Here is a 9,957-nt window from a genome sequence, read left to right as displayed (position 1 = left end):
TTAAGGGGTGGGGCCAGGGCGTTGCCGGGAGACGGAGACGCGTCGGGGGCACGGGGTGGGTCCGGCAGGGCGGGGACCCGGGGGTGGCGGGGCCCGGGGGGACCCGACAGGGGCTGGGGGCTGCGGAGGCGGGGTGGGTGTCACTGCCCCCCAGGGTCACGCGTGGGGCGGTCCCGCGGTTCGGGGGAGCCCCGTCGCCCCCTCACTGAGACCCCGGCAGCAGGAGCCCCCAGGCGAGTCATGGAGCCCCCTCCCGAGCGCCCACGGGACAGCCCGAGCGTGGCGGACACCGCTGCCGAGTTCCTGAGCCTCATCGGTGCGTGCCTCCTCCAGCTTCCCCCTTGTCCTGCAGGGTGAGGGCACCGGGCCCGGCAGGAGGGAGCCGGAGAGTGAGGGATTGAGAGGGATAAATGGCGAGGGGCTCGGCCCAGCCTGCAGGGGGGGATGGAGACAGGGAGCACGTCTGCAGGGGCGGCAGTCACTTTGGGAGGGAGTGACCAGAGTGACCATCTCCTCGCGGTCACTGTCCCTCTGTGCTGGGGTCACCATCCCTCTATGCAGGGCTGAAGGAGCTGGAGAGGTGCCTCTTTGCTGAGACGCTGGCAGTGGTGGCCGTGGGGGCCTCACCAAGGGACAAGGCACAGGGCCAGTGGTGGATGGCAGCCCAGTGGGCACCCTATCAGCAGGAAGGTGCGCCAATGCAGAGCTGCATCCTGGTGCAAACCAGGTTCCGAGGCAAGCAGAATGGTGTGCCTGCCTCCAGCACCCTCAAGGGTGAGCCAGGGATGGCCTTTGGGGGGTTCCTTCCTCCCCTCCCTGTCCACCAGCCCCCAGGGCTGGGAACGGGGACTGTCCAATCCAACAGGATTGGTTGAGCATGGCTTTGTTCTGCCAGCCTATGTGACCTGGCAGCTGGAGACCCTGGAGCAGGAGGAGCAGGAGTGCCTGGAGGTGACTGATATGGTGGTGGCATTTCCCCTTCCTTGCGTCCTACCCGCTGCCCTGGGGTGTGCCCTGCAGTGGTGCCCTCCTGGGGGCTGTGCCCCCTGCAAGGCTGCTGTGGGTAGTCTGGTGTCCTTCGTCATGCTTAGACTCCAGCTCTGCCCCACCAGCCTGGTCCCCATCCCCCCTCTGGGTGGCAGCTGGGGTGGGGAGTTTCCCACAATGCATCTGCTGTGGTACCCGACTGACAGCGGGGCTGGAGTCGCCCCCTCAGAGGAGGGGTGCCCTGGCTCTGCCCTCCACCCCGTGCCTCTCACCCCTCCCGCAGCTCACACCACACCCCACCGAGAAGACGACCCACATTGTGAGCCACGAGCACGGGATGACGGTGACGAGGACCCTGCAGGAGGGAGGGGTGAGGCTGAGGGCAGGGTGACATCCCGGCAGGGGACAGCACAGCTGGCCTGTCTCACCGGGCTGCCCAGCTCGGGGGGGATGCTGCCCCTGGGGATGCAGGACAGCATCTGTGGCTGTCCCATGAGGCAGGCAGGTCTCTCTGCAGGCAGAGCCGCGGTGCCACAGCTTCTCGTACGGCCGGGCCAGGCTGCGGGCGCGGCTGCTGGAGGGCGCCAGCCTCCTGCTGCTGCGGGTGCTGGCCCGCCGGCAGACAATGCCCCCCGGCCTCGTCTTCCCAGCCATCAACAGCGAGGGCGACCTCTGCACCTTCAGCTATGTGAGCCGCCAGCCGGGAGGGCCAGTGGGACGGGCGGGTCTGGGTCAGGCTGGGACACCAGGGTGGGATGCGGGAAGTGGGAGTGGGCAGAATGTGGTGGGCAGCATGGGGGGACACGTGGGGATGGCAGCTGGGGGCAGGGGTGACCGAGCCAAGGCTGACCCCTGGCTGTACCGCCCCCAGTCTGCCCTGGGCATCCAGCGGCAGGCGGTGGGCTCGGCAGAGACAGAGGTGTTCGTGATCCGCCGAGCCGTGCGCGCCAGCACAGGCGCCCCCAGCGTGTGGCACAGCAGCTTCCTGCCCAGCGGGTAAGGGCAGCGCCCCGGCCAGGGGCACCCAGCCCTGCCAGGCCCGAGGGACCCACGATGGGAAGGCCAAGGGCTCTGCTTCCCCTCTCAGGCATCTGGCTCAGCTGATGCAGATTGGCTCCCCAGTGCTGATGCTTCTCCAGGATGAGTCCATCCTCAGCAAGTCAGGTACTGAGCAGGGGAGGTTTGTGCTCCCCCAGCACAGGCAGCCCCTCCCCGCTGTCCAGGGGAAACACCCTGCCCTGCCTTTCTGTTGCCAGGTAGGTTTGAGCCCCAGCTCCCCTTCCCCAAAGAACCCCTGGACTGGGAGGAGGACATGGAGCTCTACTCCTATTTCCTGGACAGGAAGGTAAGATGGGTAGACATGGGGACAAGGGGACCTGGGGCTGTGCCAGTCTCCAGCAGGGTCTCCCCTGGTGTGCCCCCACACAGAGGGGGCAGGGGACAAACATCCTTCCTCACACCGTCCTAAGTGTGGGAAAGGACCCAGGCTCCTGTCCCCCTCACCCTGGCACAGTGCCCAGGGGGAAAATGTGTGTTCATGCCCACCCCACCCATCCTGTCCACCCCACTGCAGGAGGAGCTGCAACTCTCCCATGCTGCCTACCTCCAGCAGCACCCAGAGGTGCGGGCACTGCTGTCTGACTTCCTCCAGGCATTGCTCCACCAGCAGCCACACGACACCATCTCCTTTGCTGCGGAATTCTTCGCCCACCAGAGGCCCATTGGGACCCCCTTTGCCTCCACTGGGGCTGCCAGCCCCCTCCCCAGCTCCCCAGCTGGCCACCCTCCAGCTGACAGCAAATAAAGCAGCCAGCACTGCCTGTCCAGTCTTGTTTGCTTTGGGGAAACTGAGGCTCAGGGAGGGCAGGTGGAGCTGAGCTGTGTGCTGAACCCCACCATTCCTTCTGGTGGAACCCTGTCCCTCTCCCAGCTGTTCCAGCCCTCGCTTAGGGGGTGGGGGTGCCTGGAGCATACTGTGGAGCAGGGCCAGGCTCACATCCCTGCACCTGGCACCACCCCACATGTTCCTGGGGGACACCCCTTGCCCATCTCCCTGTGGGACACAGCCTGGCTGGCAGAAGAGCACCCACTTTTGTTGGCACAGCTTGACACTGCAACGCTGGCACGCCATCCTTGGTGTGATGTGAGCACCCTGCGCCCCAGAGCCCGCCTGGCTGGGTGCTTCCCCAGCAGCCAAGGCTGCATTTTGATCTCCTTGTGCAACACGTGCCTGCTTCCTCCTCACTCCCACTTGTATGGCATTTCCCCTACTCCCGTGGGGCCAGCCCTCCCTTCTCGCCCTGTGGGACACTGTCCCCTGTCCCCACAGTCACCCCAGAAGAGCCTTTGGCATGTGATGGACAGTGACACGCAGAAGTGCTCCCACGCCCAGCGAGGGTACCTCGTGTTTGCACGTGTGTGAGGCAAAGGGGAGGGAAGGGAGGGAAGGGGAGGGAAGGAGAGGGAAGGGGCCTCCTGGCACGGGAGGGGGGGGAACTGAGACTGTGTGTGCTCATAAGGGTAGGGAAGGAGCACTTCCTTCTCCTATCCTCCTCCTCTCCTCCTGAGGAGGGGGAGGGATGACACAACTGCGGGGGGATCCTTTAAAGGCAGGGCAGCGGGCACTGCACTCAGAGCTGAAATCAGGAAGCCTCAGCACTGTGGCTGGATCGGGTCCATCCATGGCATCACTGGAACCAGGTGAGCCTCCCAACACTTCTTGGGACCCCTTGTGCATCCTTTCATCCCCTAGACCCCCTTCCCTCCACCCTGGGACCCCTGGCTGTGCTCCATCTTTCAGTGGGCACCATCCCCCCCAGCCTGTCCTGGATTCCCCACCTGCCCCATCCTCTGTTCCCTCGAGCCTGGGAATGTGATTCAACCAATTCCCAGGATGCAGGTGGGCTGCAAAGGGGGGATTAGGACCAGTACCAGCTTCTTGTCCTCACTCTATGCCCATCCAGCAGCAGGAGCTGGAGTAGGGTCCCCTCCTGTCCCTGCTGCCCAGAAATGCACTTGGCTCTTGGACTGCTGAAGACAGGGCTCAGACCAGGGGTATTAGGGACGCCTGAGCTGGAGGCAGCATCTGATCCCTTTGGGTGGCCTTTGATAGATCCCAAATAGTCATCCTCATGCCCCCCCTGGAAAACTGGTGCTTTTCCCTCATAGGGTTCATCAGGCAGGGTCAGGTGGGACTGAAGGAAGCTGGTACCAGGGCTGCCAGCCCACCAGTGTCCTTGTCCCCCTGGCAGGCTGCCACCTCCCTTCCTCTTCCTTGTCCCCCTCAGGCCTCACCAGGTCCCTGAACAGGGGCCCCGTGCCCCCACAGCGCCCTGGCACCCAGGCCCAGACCTACCTCGATGAGCTCATCAGCATTCCCAAGGGCAGTGGGGTAGGTGCTGCACGGCTCTCTCAGGGAGGGCAGGGGAACGGGACAGTGCTGCAGGGAGCTGGAGGTGGGGAGGCAAAGGGCCACTGCAGTGGGGAATATGTGTCTTGGTCATGCCCTGGGGACATGCCCCCAGCCCCCCAGACCTAGCTCAGGCAAGTCATGGCCCCAGGTTGAGTGTTTCCATGCTTAGAGTTTTCCAGGTGGAGAAACTGAGACAATGGGGCAAGGTGCTACCCAGCCACAAGGATCACCCCACAGCTCACACAACACTCCTGGGCCACCCATGGATGAGCCCAGTGGGGCTCCCCAAGGCTGCTTGCACCCCACCAGCCCCCCCATCCTTGTCTGGTCTCGGGGCAGTGGAACAGAGAAGGGGAAGAAATAGTATTCCCTAGAGTAGCAAAAGCAGAGGACAGCAGTGGAATCCCATGGGTGCCTGACAGCCCTGGGACCCCCCTGCAAACCACTGTCCAATGGGTCAGAGGGGCCTCACTGCCCCTCCAGCACTGCTGCTAACAGGGAGAGGCTGGGGGCAGCATTCCCTCTCCAAAACTGTCAGGAAAATGCCCTCCGTGTGCTAAACACATCCGTGCGGGCAGCACCGGCCTAAGGGGGCTGGATTAGGAGACCCTGGCTTTGAACGGAGCTCCCGACTCTGACCTGCTGCCTTGTCCCAGCCCGGGTTCAGCTTCAGGAAACTCTGGGCTTTCACCGGTCCCGGCTTCCTCATGAGCATCGCCTACTTGGACCCAGGCAACGTGGAGTCGGACCTGCAGGGCGGGGCACTGGCGGGATTCAAGGTGAGCCGGCTCCCCCCGGGCTCAGGAAGCAGGCGGGGGTTTCGCAACCTCTCCAGCGCCAACGGCTGCCCATGGCAGCTGGCTGCCCCGGCCCGGGAGCAGGAAGGGCAAGGGGGCCTCGGCACAGGGTGAGCACACCCTGGGGTGCCGGGGGGCGCCCCTCTGACTGGGCTGGGAGAGCACCTGCACCCCCTCTCTTCCCTGAAACCCTGGTTGAACCGGGGACCCCCGGGCTGCTGGGTCCTGCCCAGCACACCCAGTCCCTGCTGCCTGCCTCCCTCCCGCCCCCCAGCTGCTGTGGGTGCTGCTGTGGGCCACCGTCCTGGGGCTGCTGTGCCAGCGCCTCGCCATCCGTCTAGGCGTGGTGACCGGGAAGGACCTGGGCGAGATTTGCTACCTCTATTACCCCAAGGTGAGCAACCACAGGGAGTGACAGTCTGGGACCCTGTGCTTGGGCTGGTGACAGTCCTAGCAGGGCCTTGCAGGGCTGGAGAGGAGCAGGAAGATGCTGTGAGCAACCTGCCTCTCTCAGGGGCTCCCCAAAGCCCCCCAAGCCCTGCTGTCCCCCACCTAGTGCCCCACCCCTGCAGTGCAGGGGCCCGGGGTGAGAGGTGGTAAGCAGCTGCTTCAGTGTGCCGGTGTGACCTGGGGACACATGAGAGCGTCCCCGCGGGAGTGAGCCCAGGCGTGGGGCAGCAACGCGAAGCGGAGACGCGGGAAAGCCTGAGCGTGTTGGGGCAGAAAGTGGGGGGAGCTCCAGAGGAGGGATCACATGACAGAGGAGGGGGGAGTTGGGAGTCCCATCTAAGTGTCAAGATCCTGATGGGAGGAATGAGCTGGGTGAATGACATGTCCCCAAAAGGAGGGTTGGATGCATTCCTCTGCCCCACCTCCCTCAAACCCTTCTGTCTAGACAGACAGATCCTATCTTCAGCTCTCACTGGGGCAGGGATGAGGAGGGGAACAGGCTCGGATTTAGCATCCATCTTTCATCCTGAGATTGTGTTGAGAGGGGTCTTCTGGGTCCCCATGCTGCTCTGCTACAGCCTGGAGACAGGGATTTGCACCCAGGATGCTGAGCTAGCTTGCCCAGAGCTAGGCACCACTGGGGGCTCAGGCACCTCATGGTCCCCTCCAGGTGCCCCGCGTGCTGCTCTGGCTCATGATTGAGATCGCCATCATTGGCTCTGACATGCAGGAGGTGATCGGGACAGCCATTGCCTTCAGCCTGCTCTCAGCTGGCCGGTGAGCCTCCCCACAGGCACCCCCAGCCCTGCACCACAGAGGGCCATGTATCTAATCCCACTCCTGGCCATCCCACAGCATCCCCCTCTGGGCTGGGGTCCTTATCACCATCGTGGACACCCTCTTCTTCCTCTTCCTCGATAAGTATGGTGAGCACCAGGATGAGGGCTGGGGGTATTGTCAGTGCCCATGTGGCACCAGTGTCCCCTGCTCTGTTCCACCCCATCTCTTGACCTCTCTAGGGCTCCGCAAACTGGAGGCTTTCTTCGGCCTCCTCATCGCCATCATGGCCCTGACCTTTGGCTATGAGGTGAAGGGGGGAGCTGGGGACAACCCTTTTCCTGCAAGGCTGGCAAGGGACCCCACCACACGGTGTCCCCGTGCTACCAGCCTGTGCTAGGGGGGTGGCAGCTCACAGTGCCCCCTCTCACTGCTTCCCAGTACGTGGTGGTGAGGCCAAGGCAGGTGGAGGTGCTGAAGGGCATTTTCCTGCCCAGCTGCCCGGGCTGCGGGCGAAAGGAGCTGCTGCAGGCCATGGGCATCATCGGCGCCATCATCATGCCCCATAACATCTTCCTGCACTCCTCCTTGGTCAAGGTGAGATCAAGGCACTGCCATGGGCACAGTTCTGTCAGGGTGCCTCAGGGTACACTTGGTGGGGACCAGATGGCCCTGGCTCTGGGACAGGGATGCTCAGGTGACCCCTTGTCACCCATGCCACTGGCCATGCCCAGACACGTGTGATCGACCGCTCCAAGAAGGAGGCGGTGCAGGAGGCCAACATGTATTTCCTGACCGAGTCCTGCCTGGCCCTCTTTGTCTCCTTCCTCATCAACCTCTTTGTCATGGCGGTCTTCGGCGAGGCTTTCTACCACCAGCGAAACGAGGACGTGGTGAGTGTCACCTCACGGCCACAGGGAGATGGCAGCTGTGCCCAGCTGTGGACATGGGTGGGACCAGCATCCCCTGGGGACTGCACGTTCTCCTTCCCTGAGAGGTGATGTGTGGGGATCCTCTGTGCCTGTGGGAGCTGCTGGGTGGCTGTCACACTCGTGCCTGCCATGCCTTACAGCACAACAAGTGCATCAACAGCAGCATCAGTCACTACGCCGGCATCTTCCCCACCAACAACGAGACAGTCTCTGTGGATATCTACCAGGGGGTGAGTGCCACCAGGCTGTGTCCAGTGAGCATCCATTCCCATTTGGGGGACATGTCACTCTCCCCATCTACCCCTGGCGCGGGGGGGGGGGGGGGGGGGGGCTATAACCCCGCTAGAGATCTGGGAGCTGATGGGAATGCCTGGGGTAGGGGACACTTTAGGGTGCCCACTGGAGTGTCCCTACACAGGGTGTCATCCTGGGCTGCTATTTCGGGGCAGTGGCACTGTACATCTGGGGCATCGGGATCCTGGCAGCAGGACAGAGCTCCACAATGACCGGCACTTATGCAGGGCAGTTCGTCATGGAGGTGAGAGACAGGGATGCTGGCCCTTGCCCCACGGGGAGGGGCTGAGAGCAGGGAAATCACAGGTGAGCCCTGGGCAGGGGGTTCTATGGGCAGCACACCCCCCCAGGAGTGCTTGGAAGCGTTAATTGCCCACCATTCCTGCAGGGAGCTGCTGGGTGGCAGCTTGCGAGCACCAGTGTCCCTGTTCCCCAGGAGGTGGGATGGAGACAGTGCCCACCCACTCACCCTGTGGGTGCCCCACGCAATGTTTCCCTAATTAATTAGATCTTCTGTTAACGAGTCGGAGCTGACACCTAGTGGGGCCCGGCAGCCCTGCAAGAGCCCGCTCAGTGCCCTGGCACAAAGGAGGGGGAGATGCCGCCCATGTTCCCCCCAGCCAGGGTTTTGGAGGGACACAGGCACAGCGATGGTGCGGGCTCTGCCGTGTTCCAGGGCTTCCTACAGCTCCGCTGGTCCCGCTTCACCCGGGTGCTCCTCACCCGCTCCTTTGCCATCCTGCCCACTGTCTTGGTGGCCGCTTTCAAGGACATCAGCCACCTCACAGGCATGAATGACCTGCTCAACGCCCTGCAGAGCATCCTGGTAAGGGGGTGGGAGGGCATCACCTGCCCCAAACACCCTGGCCTGGCAGCCATGACATCCCCATCCCGCTCTCCTTTCAGCTGCCTTTTGCCGTCCTGCCTGTGCTCACCTTCACCAGCCTGCACCCACTCATGCAGGATTTCAGCAACAGCCTGTGAGTGCTAGGGCACGGGGAGGCACAGGGGAGGCAGAGCAGGGAGCTCTGGCTGCAGGCACCTTCCCTTTGGCCCATCCTGCCCCCCCAAACCATGCCATGGGGCAATTAGTGTACAGACATTGGAGGGATATGTTCATTCCCACCTGCCCAGGGCAGCCAGAGCGGAACAGACCCCATCACTACCCTCGTCATCCTCCTCCCAGTGACACATCTGGTTCCTTGGGCACCCCTGGACCCTCAGCAACCTCCTGGCACTGCTAGTCCTGGATTTGGAAGGTGGCCAAAATCCACACCTAGAGTCACAACCACGGGGTGAAATATAGCTGTGGGGTGCAGAGATGTTCCAGTTGGGGTCTGGCTCACCTACAAACTCAGTTCCCCCAGCCCTTTGTGCCCAGTGGCGCACAGGCTGGGTGGTCCTGCCCTGGCACTGATGTCCACTGCCCTGCTTGCAGCCCGGGGAAGGTGCTGATGACCCTCATAACTGGGCTGGTCTGCGCCATCAACATTTACTTCGTGGTGGACTTTTTGCCAACACTGCATGGCCTGGAGTACCACATTCCCCTGAGCCTGCTACTGGCTGCCTACGTGGCTTTCGTCGCCTACCTGGTAGGGCTGGCACCGCGGGGTAGGGGCGGGACAGTGTCCCTGGTGGGTGCTCATCCACCTGTCCTCTTTGCCCCTGCAGATCTGGACATGCAGCATTGCACACGGAGCCCGGTTCCTGGCCCGGGGACACCACAGCCGCTTCAATTTCGGTCTCACCCTCGACCCAAAAGAGACCCGGTGACAGATCCCATCCCTGCCTGTTATCCCCATGTCCCTGCCCGAAGCAGCCTCCTGGACACGGATTTGCTGCCACTCTGAGTCCGGGCATGTTTTAGCCAGAGATGCACCCAACAAGGAAAGGGTTAACAGACAGACAGACCTCCCCCCAGGATCTGAGCATTCAGCGCTTCTTCCCACCCCCAACCCCCGCCAATTCCGGGGTGCTGGTCTGAGCTGGATGCGAGGGGAGTGGGATAGAGCGGGACATTCTCCCATCCACTGGCACAGACGCTCCAGCGAATGAGCCGCGTCGGAGACTTCCCCTGCTCATTACTGCCGGGAACGGCCGGCCCCCGGGACCGCTAATTACCGCTGGGGACCGCTAATCACCGCCGGGGACCGCTAAGCACCCCCCGCCGCCCGGGACCGGCCCCATCCCCACGGGGGGCTCCGAAACTCGGGGGGAAGGGGACGGCTGATAAACGGCGCGTTTGGAACCCGGCCTCGGCCTCGCTGCTGCTGCGCGGCCCCGGTGTAGGGCGGGAACCCCCCGGGCC

General features: G+C 63.4%; 2 protein-coding genes across 5 annotated transcripts; both read left to right on the top strand.

Moving 5' to 3' along the window:
* Positions 1–18: 18 nt before the first annotated feature.
* On the top strand, positions 19–3,401 carry CATIP (ciliogenesis associated TTC17 interacting protein). 4 transcript variants are annotated; one of them, XM_071435166.1, is made up of 10 exons: positions 19–55; positions 224–316; positions 562–774; positions 896–951; positions 1,271–1,357; positions 1,505–1,675; positions 1,859–1,983; positions 2,075–2,151; positions 2,248–2,332; positions 2,561–3,401. In XM_071435166.1, exons 2-10 carry the CDS (start codon positions 241–243, stop codon positions 2,862–2,864), a joined length of 1,194 nt encoding a protein of 397 aa, XP_071291267.1. In that variant the 5' UTR covers positions 19–55; positions 224–240; the 3' UTR covers positions 2,865–3,401. The 4 variants fall into 4 exon arrangements, with proteins under 4 accessions (XP_071291267.1, XP_071291269.1, XP_071291266.1 ...); XM_071435168.1 differs by lacking the exon at positions 19–55 and having other exon boundaries at positions 126–316; positions 562–690; XM_071435165.1 differs by lacking the exon at positions 19–55 and having other exon boundaries at positions 126–316.
* An 87-nt stretch (positions 3,402–3,488) lies between these two features.
* SLC11A1 (solute carrier family 11 member 1) lies at positions 3,489–9,567 on the top strand. The gene is made up of 15 exons (XM_071435161.1): positions 3,489–3,687; positions 4,275–4,378; positions 5,056–5,178; positions 5,471–5,590; positions 6,317–6,423; positions 6,502–6,572; positions 6,666–6,733; positions 6,865–7,020; positions 7,158–7,316; positions 7,496–7,585; positions 7,774–7,893; positions 8,326–8,475; positions 8,556–8,629; positions 9,088–9,241; positions 9,321–9,567. The coding sequence occupies exons 1-15, from the start codon at positions 3,567–3,569 to the stop codon at positions 9,420–9,422; spliced, it is 1,719 nt and encodes a 572-aa protein (XP_071291262.1). The 5' UTR covers positions 3,489–3,566; the 3' UTR covers positions 9,423–9,567.
* Positions 9,568–9,957: the final 390 nt, after the last annotated feature.

This window comes from Agelaius tricolor, unplaced genomic scaffold (genome assembly GCF_023055355.1).
Source record: "Agelaius tricolor isolate 1412-34295 unplaced genomic scaffold, bAgeTri1.0.p SCAF_10, whole genome shotgun sequence".
In the NCBI taxonomy this organism is placed as follows: Eukaryota; Metazoa; Chordata; class Aves; order Passeriformes; family Icteridae; genus Agelaius; species Agelaius tricolor.
This window is presented reverse-complemented; position numbering and strand designations above follow the sequence as displayed.

Excerpts from the sequence above, each read along its gene's own strand:
- CATIP (XM_071435166.1), top strand. The coding sequence starts at position 241 with ATGGAGCCCCCTCCCGAGCGCCCACGGGACAGCCCGAGCGTGGCGGAC. Across the intron at positions 317-561 it reads CGAGTTCCTGAGCCTCATCG|GGCTGAAGGAGCTGGAGAGG; the intron begins GTGCGTGCCTCC and ends CCCTCTATGCAG. Across the intron at positions 2,333-2,560 it reads CCTATTTCCTGGACAGGAAG|GAGGAGCTGCAACTCTCCCA; the intron begins GTAAGATGGGTA and ends ACCCCACTGCAG.
- SLC11A1 (XM_071435161.1), top strand. The coding sequence starts at position 3,567 with ATGACACAACTGCGGGGGGATCCTTTAAAGGCAGGGCAGCGGGCACTG. Across the intron at positions 7,021-7,157 it reads TGCACTCCTCCTTGGTCAAG|ACACGTGTGATCGACCGCTC; the intron begins GTGAGATCAAGG and ends GGCCATGCCCAG. Across the intron at positions 9,242-9,320 it reads TGGCTTTCGTCGCCTACCTG|ATCTGGACATGCAGCATTGC; the intron begins GTAGGGCTGGCA and ends TTGCCCCTGCAG.